The sequence below is a fragment of the Rhipicephalus microplus genome, chromosome X, assembly GCF_043290135.1.
Source record: "Rhipicephalus microplus isolate Deutch F79 chromosome X, USDA_Rmic, whole genome shotgun sequence".
Taxonomy (NCBI): Eukaryota; Metazoa; Arthropoda; class Arachnida; order Ixodida; family Ixodidae; genus Rhipicephalus; species Rhipicephalus microplus.
Window position 1 is genome coordinate 241,532,069 of NC_134710.1, and position 16,317 is coordinate 241,548,385.

At 43.4% G+C, this 16,317-nt stretch overlaps 1 protein-coding gene across 1 annotated transcript in view; it reads right to left on the reverse strand.

Annotated features, from left to right (window-relative positions):
- Positions 1–1,120: 1,120 nt before the first annotated feature.
- The window catches only part of LOC142776032 (protein transport protein Sec24A-like), a 67,336-nt gene continuing 52,139 nt past the window's right edge, over positions 1,121–16,317 (reverse strand). Inside the window, exons 5-7 of the mRNA XM_075878865.1 lie at positions 13,060–13,260; positions 6,473–6,576; positions 1,121–3,023 (exon numbers count right to left, since the gene is read on the reverse strand). Coding sequence (XP_075734980.1) covers positions 2,909–3,023; positions 6,473–6,576; positions 13,060–13,260 — 420 coding nt within the window. The 3' untranslated portion in view covers positions 1,121–2,908. The remainder of the gene's footprint in view (positions 3,024–6,472; positions 6,577–13,059; positions 13,261–16,317) is intronic.

The window sequence follows — 16,317 nt, forward strand, 5'->3', positions numbered from 1 at the left end:
TGTTTCACATCACTGAGGCTACTGTATGTTTAAATGAATACTTCCTAAATTCGTGTATAACATAATGTGGTGGGGTCACAAGAAGCCTGGAGTGGACTGACATGCATTTTTGTCAATGCGGCCAGATCACACACAAAAACATTGATTTCCAGGAGATTTGCAAAACAACCGTACAAACGGAAGAAACGGTCGAAATCCAGGAGTCTCCCGGACAATACGGCAGACTTGGCAGGTATAAAAATGCCAAATCAATAATCTGAAATTTCATACATTCCAATGTTAAATGTGCCAACTTTTTTAAGAGAAATAAATTGTATTTTGAAAGTACTAAAAGAATGCCATTTTTCTGCCGTAGCGAAATAGGTAATGGAAAATTGCGGCACCACCACTCGGGAATTATTGGATGCGCTTTTCAATTATGGGGTTCACTGTACATTAGTATTTCTTCTTTAACCTTGTTAGGCACACAATTTTTTTTGGATCCAGTTTCATGAATCCAAAAAACTCTATTGGCGTGATCCATTGGATATTTCGGAGCGCTTCCGGCAGCTCTTTTTCTACTCCATATTGTGCAAGTCTCTTCCATTGGCAGATCCGGCACAGCTTCATCGCAAAATACTTTTCAAAAACCAACTTATTCGACACTACTAAAAGCGGCCGATTCGACAGGAAGTCGCAAGCACCTCGCGCCCTGAAACGATGCCAACTGTGGACGCGCACCAACGGTCTATGTAGTGGAAGACTTTGAAAATTTTGACCACTTGGGGTTCGTTAACGTGCACCCAAATCTGAGCACACGGGCCTACAGCATTTTCGCGACTATGAAAAATGCAGACGCCGCAGCCACTCATGAAAGATGGGAGACGCGCGCATCACGTTCCATTCTGACCCTGCCATCAGGTCTAGCGGGAGCGCCTGTGTTCCAGAGGTATATTTATTTATTATATAGAGTAGAGTGCTCTGGTGCAGAGTTGGTCAGCCACTCCGAATCTGACAATGCACGACACCATATCATAGATCAAACTGAGGTGGCTGCTTCAAATGGTGTGCATACGTGCGACCTTTCGGGCATCTATTCTCCATAAGGTGTACAAAGAGAGAAGAGATGCAACAAATGATGTCAGTTGAGAGCAGTGCTTTATGCAGTTTTCGGTATTGAGGCATGATTTTGTGCCATAAAAGGCATTACAGATGCTTGCTCATAAAATAACCTCACCAAAATTTTACAAATATTGATTGTGGCATCCATGCCTTGAGTGTGAATGTAGTGTGTCAAACAGCAGCACAACTTTAGAACAGTACTTAGTGTCTGTAAAATTGGCAAAATAAAACTGATTTAGGATTTTGCTAGCAGTCAACGACTGGCTATTTTCCAAAACAAGCAAGTAACAAAAGCAAGAATATACATGCATGCCTACATGAACACAATACTTGGTTGTCACATGTGGAATAGCATTCAGTAATGCAAAAAGAAACATCAATTTCGTTCAAATAAAAAAAATATTTAATCAACCAGCTTCCCCACATGTCGCCATGAATAAGAACTGCTCTGATGTCATAATTTATTCGGTTATATATTGCAACATTAGAAAGGTAGTTGCAAAATTTTTTTTCTTTGCATAAAGCAGTAAAATGTTCTAGCGGCATCACACCCGAAAGCAAACACAAACAAAACAGCAAACAGTTGTTCTTGACACATTTATAATATGTATGTTATGTATGTACCTATGTTTATATACACACATCTTCTCGTGCACATCACTGAAGCAATTTCTAAAAGGCAATTTGTTAAAAAGTCAAGTGCTGTGGCAACACTCACAACTTTTAAGACCCCGCAACCACAAACACGAAAGGAAATATAACTGCAAAATACAATGTCATGACTGCCCCGATAATACCATCTCCAAGCACTTATCATCTGAAAAAATTCTACAAAAGCAGAAAACCATGTGTACAAAACACATATAAGATGAGTTCATATGATAAAAGGTACGTCTTCATTCAACTGGCCTGATGCAATAGTCGTGAACTTGTTGAAAAGCCATAAAGTTAGCCTCTAATGCAAACAGCTGAGCACATTTTTAACAGTCCTGTGTAAACTGTGCAGATATTTTTACTACTCTAACCAGAAGTTATCTCTCGAATACTTACTTCAGAAAAAAAATTAGCCTCTCGTTATGCTCTATGGCATAACCAACCAAACTCCCTTTCAACTGAAATAAAATACATGAAAATAAGCCAATTAATTCTATTCATACAGAGATACTATGAAAATTGATACTTCAATACTCAGAAATTGAGATAAGCTTCACATGTGAAAAAGAAAAGGCCATTATTAAAATGGGCTTTTCTTGTTTTTCAAGAAAATGACACCACAAGAAAAAAAAATAATTTCCATGCTACAAAAACTTTTTAAACGAAGAGTTGTAAGTTTTCTTTAAAAAACAACAACATTAAAATAGTGCCTAAGTAAACAACAGAGCAGCTTTCACAGCACAACACCCATAGGTAAACTTTGCATACAACTTTTTCATGCCCTTAAAACAAACTGAGAGAAAGGAGGCGGGAGCAAAAAAAAAGCACATAGTCTTATGCTCCATCGGCACACTCTCTCTCGCTCATTATACCGAGAGAATATTTCTTTCCCGTGGCACCACACTTCTGGCATGTCAGGGTGTTTTGTAGTACACACACACACACACACACGCACACACATCACGCACATCGTCGTCTTCATACGAACTGTGAAAGTAGGCTTGCCCACGAAGGTTCTGCTGCAAGGTACAGCTGCACAAGGGTGGACAAGAAAGAGGAGCCACAGAGAAGTGAGAAAGAAGCAAGACCACTGGGGAAAGAAAGAAAACGAGAATAATAAAATAACATTTATAAACTATAAGCAGTCTTTTTCCTATTTACTTAGCTGCTGCTTCAAGTGTTGAAGGAATTTGTAGTAGGAGAGAGCCGATTCTGTTCGGTCGTCAACCATGTACTGCACAAAAAGGTGCCGATCCTTGCTGTCTTCCCTGTAAAGCATTGAGAAAGCATAAGCCATTTGCAAATGACCATACAACGGAAACTTAGCAATGTGTCTGCTAGTAGATACATGAACAGCACCTGTCCAAACATGACAAGTACAGTGTTTGCCGAAAAACAGAAACTCCTACAAGGATTTCAGAGAGCAGTTACTCATTCCTAGAAGCTGAATTCCAGGCTTTAGGACTTTACCGGACAATCTTTAGGAAAATGCGTAACATGCACAGGTCAGTACACTGTTAGATGGAACATAGGAGTGCATGGCTCCCACTCTGTGCAGCGCAAGCAGTAAAAACCATACACATGCACAAACCAACGAAGAGGCGGTACATGCCCCATGTCATGAGCTACTGAAACACGCCTACCATAGCTTGCTTAGGGTCATCCTGTCACGGCAATTCGAAGGAAATGTCAGGCGTGCAAACAAATTACATTTGAACTGACGGGCTTGTACTGCTTTATATCTCCGGTAGCTTGCTACACAGCCCACATTCTTCAGGGGAAGAAAGGGCGCAAAAAACGTGGCTGATCCCTCTTTCTAGGAATCATAAAACATGAAAGATAAACGTGTCTTCACAGAGATAGTTAAGTGTTTATTGAGCATTGTTTCACCATAAGGGTGAAGGAACGAATGCTACAGAACCAAATTGTGAAATCACATGAAGAATGGCCAGCAGCTCGAAACTTGCAACGTGCACCTCAAGCAGGAAACACGCACAAAATGAGCATACACAGGACGAGCATGAACTAACAACTGCCACAGCTCAACACATAAAGTGCGCTGTTCAAACAAAAAGAAACAAACGGAAATGTAGTGGCAGACCCCCACTATCACTCACAGCGCAACGAATCCAGATCCAGATCGCTGCACTCGGTGCACCCCCTCTTACAATGCCCGGACCCCGCGTGGCACGATTCGCGCACAATGAAGATCATGTTCTCCCTCCAGCGTTCGTCGTGTGCTGACGTACATTCCGCTGCTCTCCTACACGCGTCTGTCTATAGACAACGTACCTCGTGTCTCTATCTTGGTGACCCGGACGTGAGGGCTACCTACTAACACGAGCCCGAAAGCACACGACCGCAGCAACCGCAGTCAACGGTGGGGAACAAGATCCAAGCCCTGAAAGCGGACATGGAAGCGGTTTTCAATGTGCAAGTGCCGCCATTTTGGTCAAAGAACCTACTAGTTTGGTTTGTTCAAATAGAAGCCCTATTCGACTTGCGTCGCATAACTTCACAATGCGTGAAGTCCTTGCATGTCGTTTCAACTCTGCCCTCAGACGTTGCAGACAAGTTGGACGACGTTTTGAGCGTGCCACACCCATCCGAGCCGTAAGAACATTTCAAAGCCATTGTTCCGAAGCAGAAAATGGCTTCGGAGCATAGCCGCCTACAGCAACTCCTCAATGCGGAAGAGCTCAGAAACAGACGACCATCACAGATGCTGCACCGAATGTGCCAGCTTGTCGGCGACAGCGCGCAAGACTCCGAAATCCTACTGCTTTACGAGTTGTTTTTACAACGGCTGCCCCCTGTCTTGGTTGCTGCTGGTGAGATGCCGCTAGAAAAGTTAGCGGAGCTGGCTGATCGTACATACGCATACTCCCCTGCTGGCCCCGCTGTTGTGTCGGCAATCGCCATGACACCTGACACAGAAGCACTGCACTCTCGCCTCGAGGAGAAAGTCGACAAACTCGCTGCCTCCATCCCTGCGATGTGGACTTCAAAGCCTCGCCGTTCTCGTGGCAGTTCACATTCGCAATCCTGCTCACTCTCAACAAGTAACCGTTACGGCTACTGCTGGTACCGCGCTCGTTTTGATGCCAGTCCTATGAAGTGCCGAAAACCCTGTCGCTGGCAGGGAAACACAAATGCAAGTCGCCAATGCCGGCGAGTGACTTGCAGGATACCACAATGACACGCAGCCATCTTTCTACACATCAGACAGAACAACAGGACGTCATTTCTTGGTGGACAGGGGTGCCGAGGTGAGCGTTATTCCTACCTCACGTCTCAATCGGCAATGCGCTGAGAGGACGGCATCATTACAAGTTGTGAACAGTTCCGCAATCGCCACATTTAGACAGCTCTCACTAACCATTGACTTAGGATTGTGCCACACATTTGGGTGGATAATAATTATCGCTATTGAGCGCGAATTGCACCACACGCGGTCCGGGCGCTATAAGCGGGAGTGCACTGAGCCATCGCTCAAGATTCATGGTGTTGTAAGCGATAGTGGGGGCGTGCCGCTACAAGAAGGAAACAGAAAGACGCACGAAACAAATGCACAAATATACACAGAAGAAGCGCGAACAACTCTCACAATTCTTACTTTGTGCGTAAGCAGCGTGCTCCTTTCCTAAAGGCGGCCAAGACAGCAAGCAAAGTGACCTTCGTGCTTTTTAGAATCAAGTCTGATAAGCGTGCGCACAGGAGAGACCATGCTCCGTGGAAATGCCGCCCATAGAAACGTGAAAGGCAACAATCTTTAAAGCACGCCCAACGCTATCTCATTTCGCCATCTTGCTGCACAAAAATGTGCTGAAGTTGCGGAGCTCTGAGGACCGCCAAACAGTGTATATTGTATATAAATGGCTTGCCGTTAGCAGGTTTGACAACGTCTGCTTACTGGTCCAGTGGTTAGCGCCACGAGCTGCGGATTGAGAGGTTGCTGCTTCGACGCCCCACAGCAAAACCTTTTTCTTTCTCAGTTTTTTTTTCTTTGCAATCTGTTAGTACATATTTGACAACAACATATCTGCCACGAAAATATTTCAGCGGAGTCATAGTGAACTCCCGCATAAAGCTGTTCGCACAGTTGTCGGCATGCAATTGCTCGGCAGGCCCGCAACGACATGGCCCCGCTAAATCTAGGATGGCTAGCCTACTCAAACATAGGAGCGTTTCAGCACCAGACGACGCACAGCATGTGCCATCTCAGCGTTGTTTTGCATATACGGTTGGTTTTGGCCATTTGCTGTGCGTGGCGCTGCGCAGAGCATGAGACACACGCTCACGTGTTCCCTCTACCAGTGGACCGACCTGTACATTGCATCTAGAATTTCTAGTTTCACCTTCACACTTCCGAATCTCCTAGCTACGAGAAATTTATGTGTGTGAACGTAATGCCCGGAGAGGATAACTGATGAAGACTATATTGCGTGAAATGCATCTGCCATATTTCCTATGTTATTTGCGAAGCTGTTTATCACAGACTTCCAGATGAGTACTTCATGATACAAATATCAACACATGCTACACATGATACTGCAAGGTTTCAACCTTCAACTTTGTTTCACCGACTTGTGCAGAGTTTTTTATCATTATTTATCATCACAATTTTTTATCACCCGATAACACCACATAAGCAAGAAACAAACATCACAAAGCATGACAGAGCTAAGCTGAATACAAATGCCACATGTGAACGCACCTGATCACCTTGAGGGGGCTGTAGAAGGGTCGTCTTGACTGCGTCCAGGAAAGCAAGTTTCGTACCCTTTCAGACTCCGCAGTTTCAAGCTGGGGCAGCTCATTCTGCACAGCAATAGTCGTAAGTACTCTTCTTTTAGTTTAACATATAAGCACATAATTTATGGTATCTGAAGCGCCAAAACCACAATTTCACGTTCAAGTATGCCATAGTGGGGAAATCCAAATCAATTATGACAAGTAGGGGTTCTTTTAATGTGCATGTGAAAGTACATACTTATTAGTGCATTTCTTAGTTTAACATATAAGCACATAATTTATGGTATCTGAAGCGCCAATACCACAATTTCACGTTCAAGTATGCCATGGTGGGGAAATCCAAATCAATTATGACAAGTAGGGGTTCTTTTAATGTGCATGTGAAAGTACATGCTTAATAGTGCATTTTACTGACATCAAAGTGCGGCCATCATGGTCAACTGCCATACCTACATTCTCAAATAGCAGGCTAAAAAAGCATAATGCATGTGCCAGTGCACGCATTGAATTTTATAATTTAGTTTAGTTGATAGAACCTATATGGGTAATGAAAATGAATAATAAAATCGTCCTTTCACATACAGTCAGGAGGGCAAAAGAGAGGGTACCGTTTCAGTCACATTGACTTACTACAGGTGATAACCACCACTGAAAATTGGAATAAATGTGCTCACACGACTGCTTACTACACAATGTTACATATTAATCTGCGAATCCTGGTGTAAAGTTTTTGCACTAACTGTACTTAAATATTTTTTAGGGGTGACAAATATTAAAAATTTTAATTGTACATAGAGGATAGCTCTTGAAACACATTTCACATTCAGCTGCCAAAGATTAGTTACTGGAGTCTAAAAGGAGAAAGACGCATGCAAATGAGGATTGTTGAGAATCATTCTTCAGCAAGAAAGCCGTGGTTTTTGCTTGGAGACATAAGGTTCTAAGGGACAGGTTTCCTGATGCGATAATTTTCAGCGATTCGACAAGAATACCATGAATTACACCTAAGCTGGCCTCCGAATAGAATTAAGCATCACCTTTTGTGAGCACATGTGCATCTGGTGAAGTACATTCCCCAATTCCCACTACTGCCATTGATGTAGTGCACAAACAACTAAAAGAAGTTATTTACAATGTCCAGGTTGAACAGACATCCAGTTACAGATAGCATTACATGCACGTATGATGACTGCATGCATGAAAGAATGTGAAAATGCCACTTTTGAAATACAACTCCATGAAATATTTAACTACCTTATTTTCTCAAATATAACTGCTCAAAATAAAAAAAAAAGCTGAAGCTGAAGGTGAATTTGGTGCACATGCTAGATTCACAGCATGACTTTATTGTAAAAGAAGAAAGGAGACTAAACGACACTACACAAGAAATCCCCTCCCCCCCCAATTTATAAAGGGGTACGGTTATTTATATGTAAATGTGAGCTACACACAAGAAAATAAAATATGTCACATTGTTTAGAAATGAAACAATACTCATCATTCACTTTAATATATGGAGGCAGTTTTTATCAAACATATACATTTGATTTAGAGATTCCAATACCTAGATATCCCTAATTATATGCAACCATCCAGCACAGGATAGGATGCACGCACCGTATGTTAAGCAACGAGTGGACCCATCACACCAGAAGGAAATCTTTTGGCGCTCGTGTCAATTCTGGCTGATCGTAATGATAGCACTTTTACCAAATTGAGGTTTCTTTTCATAAGTTGTTGTCATTCAAAAGCTTTTGTTAAAATACAATATTTTTGTGTATTTCTTGTGTCTATAATGGTGAAAAAAACAAGCCATCTTTGCCCAAGGTAACCTAAATTGGAGCCAGTCATCCTGATGACACACAAAAAAAAAGAACAGCTTTAAGCTCTGTTCAATGGACTGGCACAGCCTTCAGACCATGCAGTCATGACAGTAGCACAAAGATAGTAGGACTGCCAATAAAAGGGAGCCTACCGAAATATAGAAAAAATATTCTTTTTTACAGCATTCTTAACTGCATGGGGCATTAAGTGCATTTTGCACTTACTGGTAATTCAAACTCTTTTGATAATTCAAACAGAATCGTGAGGCGCCCTCGTGTATATATCACTGCATACCTGCCAAGTTGAAGGATTCTGAATCTGGGAGATTTCCGCTGAATGGGGGGAGGGGCTAAATTATTTGCCACGATTTTTTTTGGCACCAAAAGAAAACAAAAACATTGCAAAAAACAAGGGGGGGGGGGGGAGAGGTCAAAATCGCAAGTGCAAACATTGGCGCTGCAGCCTTATAGTGACTTGAAGTGGCCGAAACACACGACGGTAGGGTTTCCCACTAAGGTGAGAATCTCAAAGGGGGAGTGCAAATGCTCCTGAAAGTTCGCGTCATCAAAACAACTAGCATAATTTCTTTCCGTCAAAACCACTCGCGTATATCTTCTTGGGAAACATGTGAACGGACGGAATGGCACGACAGGCTCCCAAGAAAGCGCGGGTCAAAGCTTTGCTCGCTACTAGGTTCTTTCGATAGGAACACCAACACGTTTCTAGCCTTTTTTATGACTAACTTTAACCTACCATTGCCTCCCGCGTGCCATCAAAGCTCATAGATTGCTAACGCGTGGACGCGACCGTGGTTTCGGACTTGCCGGTTGTGGCGAACGGTAGCTCCGTTTTCAATCCCCGTGCGCTGGCTGCACACGTGCCTTCAAGTCGTTTTATGCTATATATTTATGATCGCATCTGCCACGGTTTTGTTCACAGAGTTTGCAGAAAGCAGCATAGCTTTGACTAGTTGAGCGTTGGACGCACACACAATTTCGGAGTGCTGTCAGTTACGTCGTTGCTTACATGATCGTGTCAAGAACGACTGTGGTTTCGTCCACAGCGGTTGTGGCAAGAACCTCAACCGCACGCACTGCAGAAGACAGTGCGTGCACTGGTCGCACACGTACTTCCGAAGCTTCGAGCACGCAGCTCTCGGCCTTACAGTACTAGAGTTGCTACGATGGTTACAGTACTAGAGTTGCTACGACCTACAGCGATTAGGAAAAGTGTTTGGAACATTCGAATTTTGGTCCAATGAGCACAGTGGAATTTGGCTGGGGAATTTTATGAATTTGTATCTGGCACGGTTTCGCATCACTGAGATTCAACTGTACGTTTTGATTAATGCCTTCTAAATTCACTTCCTGAAATGCTCCTAAAAATGTGGAGCGGATTCACCTGCATTTTTGTCAATGTGGCCCGATCCCGCACAGAAATTTAAATTTCTGGGAGATTTTCACAACAACAGTACAAATTAAAGAAACGGTCGAAATATGGGAGCCTCCCAGACTAACCGGGAGACTTGGCAGGTCCAATAAAACCTTGTTAATTTGAAGTCACCGGGGCCATGAGAAGCCTTCAAATTAATTGGGTTTTCAAATTAACACAAGATACAAAAAGTAGTATGCCAGGAACTTGGGATTATTCAAAGTAATCAGGGCTGGAACAGTGAGCCTCACTACTGCCACCAAAAAAAAAAGAAAAATAGAAAAGCAGCTGTCGTGATCGACTGAAGTACGCGCCTGCGGAGGGCAAGGCGTCTTCACTGCAACACGATAGTTATGCACGGGCGGCATGTCGCCTGCTCCTCGCTGCGTCAGCGTGTCATGATGAGATCATTCGCCCATTCCTTTTGGTAAAGTACAGAATTTGATGATGGCCAGTATGACGAAATTTGTGATGTGGTATGGCTGTAAAACATGATCAAAGAAGGTTTCATACATAGTTTTTGAAGTAGACGTTGCAGGCAAGAACTCCACCAGCACTGCAAGTGCGCAAGTTGCTAGAGAAACCAACAACCAGAGGTTTGCATACATCGCGAATTCCGCCAATGTGTCCTTTGTTATTTCTTCATGTTCCCAGAAAAGAATGGGTAAATCATGACATGCTGACGTTGCGAGAGGAAATGTGGTGTGCTGCCCGGGTGCTGCCACTGTGTTGCAGTGAAGCACATTTTGTTTTCCACAGGCGTGCATTACAGTTGACCACGAGACCAATTTCTTTTTCTTTTTTCGTCCTTTTTTTTTTTGCGCTGAAAGTAGCGAGGCTGCCGTGCTTCAGCTGCCATTCACTAGTATCGCTGCATTGCATTGCCTAGTCATTGCATTGCATTGCCTAGTGGCTCTTAAGGATTGTATTTTCTGTGGATTTGCGGCGAAAGCAGGATTGGGAATCGGCACACAGCACCCAGAATTTTCAAATTAACAGAACTGGTGCAGACTGCCGCTTAAAATTATTTGCTCAGAATCACATTGCAAAATACGGGACAGCGGAAATATTTCGAATTAAGTGGGATTTTGAAATAACTGCAATCGAATTAATGCGGTTTTACTGTATGTCACTGTATATAGCCATTTACCGGCTATTTATTTAAAGGAGAACATTGCTTGTGGACATACAGTCAACGCTCAGTATAACGAACCCAAACGTACATTTGGATACAACATACCATTATTCAGCCTGAGTTTGGTCTGTGTATTAAATTAATAAACCAAGGTATAGCTATAACAGAATGCGACACAATGAACTATCAGCTATAGTGGACGACATTATCACCATATTTCTTTAAAATTGGATGCATAAAGCGTACTTTCACTATGTTTACTAGGGTTCAAAACAGACTTGACCGCGCTGCTCTCCGCACACTAATGCCACGATAATTCTAAATTGAATCTGACAACATTGGCGGCTTCCTGCGAAGTCAAGCCTCCAGCCAAGCTAGTCTGAGAGCACGTTGATCATGCCGATGGTTGAAGTGTTGCAGCAGACTGAAATTCAGCATAAAGTGATTGCCTTATCGTTCAAAGGTGGTCACCAATCTCTTATCACTACTCTCTTTTCGAGCTAAGTATAAATAAAAAGTTCTTGTTAGGGTTTCGCATCAGACATTTGTTATTGATTCATGCAGCAACGTTATTATGCATCGCAACCAAAGCTTCCAAAGTAAGAGAAACGCCTCCTAGAGTAAGTTTTGGGGCACCCAGCAGGTGAGTTTAACTGCCTAATTAGAATATTAGGGTGAGAAGTTATAACTTACTTTGAACCGTCCAGCATGCCTTGACGCTACGCGGGAGAGAGGCCCAATTTAAAGGAAAACTGAAGGAATTTGAGAATTCAATCAAACTTTGTGTTTAGGAAGGACTGACAATATTGACGATGTCATAATTGTTTTCGCGGTAGTAGCAGCAGGAGCTTTAGAGCAGGCAAAATAAAAGCTTGTCTTGCTCCACCCCCACGAGCGCGCTGAAAGTGTGGGCGTGTAAACATGCGTCATCTTCGTTTCCTCTGGCCCGGAGCAACTTTTCTTTCATATCTTCAATCACGGCCTCCGTGACTAACCTATTATGTGCCGTTGCCGGAACTAATTGAAGAGGCCACACTTCAGCAGTGCTGCTGTTGCAGATGACGTGGCATACCGTGAATTATGTCACCGTGTTCGCTCGGCGTCTCAAGAAGGCTGGCGGCCACAGCCACTGTTTTTTCACCAAAAAGTGCTACTATTGGCATTCACTTTTGAGAGCTCTCCCATTGCTTTTCCAATTCAGCACGAATCAAACTGTCCTTACACGCTCCTCAGTCTTTTTAGAAAAGTGCTTCAGCTTTGCTTCAAGCAAATATGCCTTCCTTCCACAATACTAAAAAAAAGTATTCCAAGCTGATCAAGAGAATTGGCTGTTAAGGTCTGCTAGAAATTTTCTACTATGGGGCTAAGCTTTGCTGGAGTGTAGCGGCTGCATAGCTTCCTTGGACCTACTGTACTTGCTCATTATGAGCTGGCGCTGCAGTTTTAAGAAATGCTGCAGGTGATTGAAGTGTTTTGTAAACATGCTGTCAAATACGTTCAGCATGTATCACTGGAACTAGCCTGCCCTATACTGCTGAGCGAAATAAAAAAGATTGTCACACAGAGCAATGCATCCCCCCCTACTAAATTTCGATGATACGGACTTCGGATGATATGAACCCATTTTGTCAGATAATGATCGTCCGTTGTAGCAACAGTAAACTGTATTTGCTAAATTTTGACAGACCTGCTGAAAATGAACCTGTTCAGTTTTATGCCGATTTCAAATATGCAAAAAAATTTCTCTGCAGGTCAACTTCAACAGATATACGGGACTGCTACTTACAGCTTTTCAGTTTTCAGCAGTTTCTTTCATGCAGTGCATGATTTCAAAATGCATTTGCAAAAGTAGCGTATAACAACAACTCTTCGACCAGTGGCACTTAGAGCAGCTTCACTTTATTGTTTTTGTTTTCTTTATGTGCTGAAAGTTGACAGTCATTTCAACATAATGAAGTTTCAGCACTCAAGCTTCATTATACTGAAATAGCAAATGAGAATGCTTTGCTTCACTGAGGTTAAAAATAACTATTCTTCAATGGATATAGATGCAAAAAGTGAAATGCTTCATTACACTAAGAATGTCATACTACTAGAGTTGGTTATATTGAGCATTAACTGTATATTCACAATATACTGAAGAGGAGAGAGGTGTGTACCATGTCCTCAGGAATGGCAGCAAAGTTTGGCACACCCAGCACATTCGTGCAGAATCGGTCGCTAAGTGCACGGCCCACGTAAAGGTAGAGGCGGTCAACTGTGTCCAATGCATAGCAGCCGTGCCTATCAATATTTTCAAACGACAATTGCAGTCTAGGTGGCTGGCACACCAGTGTTCCATCCTCTAGCTCCAAGGCGTCCTGCATGAAAGAAAAAAACTGATTGTTTAAAACTCACTAGTACTTTGATGGTAAATATCAAGTCATAATATTGCTAAGTGTGTGCAAATATTTAAAATTTTTAATATTTTTCAAGTAATGGTTGCTAATCAATGGGATTCACATTGTAATTTTACTGCAGTACAACCTCGTTACAACAGATGTGCTTACAATAGACATTAGGATATTACACACAGATTGGCATTGTCATGCCGACTTCCCTATTTGTTCCATTGATTGAACTTTGTTTACTGTAATTACTCGAATCTAACGCGCACCTTTTTTTCAATAAGCGAGTTCATAAATCGCATGCGCGTTAGAATCGAGCACGAAAAAAAATTGATACGGTCATTCTATTGCTATCGGCATTTCAAAATGGCCGCCCCCTACCTGCATCGGCATGGCGCGTCGGCCATTTATGCTTATGTGTTTCCCATGTGCGGCTCTTCGTACGTGTGCTGAGGAGTTCGCCATCTTGGTCTGCATCAGCATCGATGGCATGGAAGGGCCGACTCTAAAAACTCGACGAGTGCACCACGATGCCGCTTTTAAAAAAAAAGTCATCGCGTGTGCCGAAACGGACGTAAATCATGCGTGCGTGCAGACTGGCGGAAAAAAAAGCAGAATATTGTCGACAGCAAAGATTCACGCAAAGACTTCAGCGGACCACAGCAGGGTCGGTTTCCGCAAACTGAAGAGCTGCTCGGCGAGTATGTGATTGAGCAGTGAGCAGCACAACGGCCCGTGGCGACAGAACTGCTCCAAGTGCAGGCTATGCAGTTAGCCTTAGAAAAAGGGCTAATGTGGAGCCAGTTTAAAGTGAGCAGGTGCTGGCTAACTAACTTTATGAAGAGGAAAGGCTTTTCCCTCTGAAGGCAAACGGGCATATGCCAAAAGTTGCCGGAGGAGTACGAAGAAAAGCTTCAGTTTTGAGAGGTTCGTCCTAAACTTGCGGCACAACAACGGCTCCCTGCTTGAGCAAATCGGGAATGCCGATCAGACGCCTCTTTACTTCGACATGCCTGGCACCACAACCGTCGAGAAGAAGGGGATGAAGCAAGTTCGCGATGAAGCAAGCCAACGAGAAAAATGGGTGCGCGTTGCAATCGATGTCTTCCTTTTTTTTTCGTCGTTGAAACCGGGTGCGCGTTACAATCGAGGGCGCGGTAGAATCGAGTAAATACGGTACTATGTAATCCAGTAACAAACATTCAGATATAACTGACTGAAATTTGAGGCCAGCAAGGTAGACAGGACACTATTACATCTGACTTTACAACCATGCTCATTTCAGATTCAATCCCTTCAGACTTCAAACATTACTTGGTACACTTTCGGGACAAGAATAGTGAGTGCATCACAAATATCGGCATACTGAATAAAGAACAAAGGCCTCCAATTCCCGGTCAGTTCCTAATCAGTTATGCCTAGCCTAATATTCAGTTAATAATAATCAGTTATGCCTAGGCAACAAAAAATGGTGTGTAGCATGCTTAGCCTTGCACTTTGGGGCACTGACATACTAGCTGTGGCCAACGCTGCTCTGAACGGTCGCTGCATGGCGAGCTTGCCAGTTGCCGATGCGCAGAACGTCCATTCACTGTTATGAGGAGCCAGGGGCAATATATTTTATCGCTTTCGATGAAGCACATTACCGCTTCTTCGCTTTTGCATGTCCGCTAGATAGATAGTCGGGTACGCAATATTCGGAGCAAAGCTCGGATGCGACATGCATGACGACGGTGCCTGATGTTTCAAAGTACCTCATACTTGATCGCGAGTGTAAAGAGTTGTCCCGTGGTGGTCTTCATCACAAGGTCCAAAGTGATGATAAGTAACCCTTTTAAGGGCAGGTCTGACGAGACAATGCTATCACAGTAAGTCCGAGACGCGTGTCGGCAATGTTCACAACGAGTGCGCCGTGCTGTTATAATCAGATGACTGAACATTCCCATGCAGCTGCCTTGACTAAATCGCGACCTGTGAACACAGAACGATTGTGAAAACATCACTAAGTAGTGCGATTTCCGACGGTTGTGTTTGCAAAACACCATTTTTTTCTGACCTTTTCAATGATTCTCACCACCTCAGCAGGCGCAAAATTTTTCTACAGCAGTTCAACATAGTTTGCAGTGAAGATTTCTTGGAAATAGAAAAAAAAGCTACAGAAACTCCGTGCTGTAGTGAACTTTGTTGAACACCTGATGCGCAGGGCACGAATGGCCGGAACGCTAGTTACATGGCCAGTTTGAAACAAAGTTTATCGAGCATGCGCTGGAGCATGGGAACTGAGTGGCTAGACGACACTTCAGCATTGATCAGTGCGTGTTCGCGACTAAAGAAAACAAGAAGAGCTTCCGGCTATAAAAAAGGTTCATTGCATATTTAGCGGGCCAAACCAAGGACAGTTTTCTTTTGTGAAAGGCAAAGTTCTAGTTTAGAGGCACCGTAGTCCTGCCACTGAATTGAAGGCCAGCAGCAGTTGGACAGCAAGTTTCTTAATAACGCCATGCGAAATTTTTGCTCTTATAACTTGTATAACTTTTTTATCCCGCATAATGAACCCTCCCCCGAATTCGCATAAACTTTTCTGAAAAAAAAGGGCAGGTTCTATATGAGTAAATACCGTGTTCGAATTACCATCTAAATGGTCAGATGACTAACTCCTGGCAAATTCCTCAGCTTGGGTTGATGTCATATTGATGAGAAAACAAATGTACAGTCGAAACCTGCAATAACGAAACCTTGCGAGTACGAAAACCCCGTGATCTCGACGATCTCCCGGATGATCTCCCGGATGGATGCTCGCTCAGGGAGATCGTCGTTTGCTGCTTGTGCATTGCGAGGACATGGCTTTCGAAAATTGCAACTTCGTGACGTGTTCACGGCTTGATGATCACTTAAGATATAATTATGCTTTAATTATGAGCAGTAGGCGGATGCATGATCAGGTTACTACGAGCGCGCCTCGTCATCGGAGTCGTCTTTAGCCCTCACTCCGCCGACCGCGAGACTGCGGGCAGGAACGACGCGCTAGCG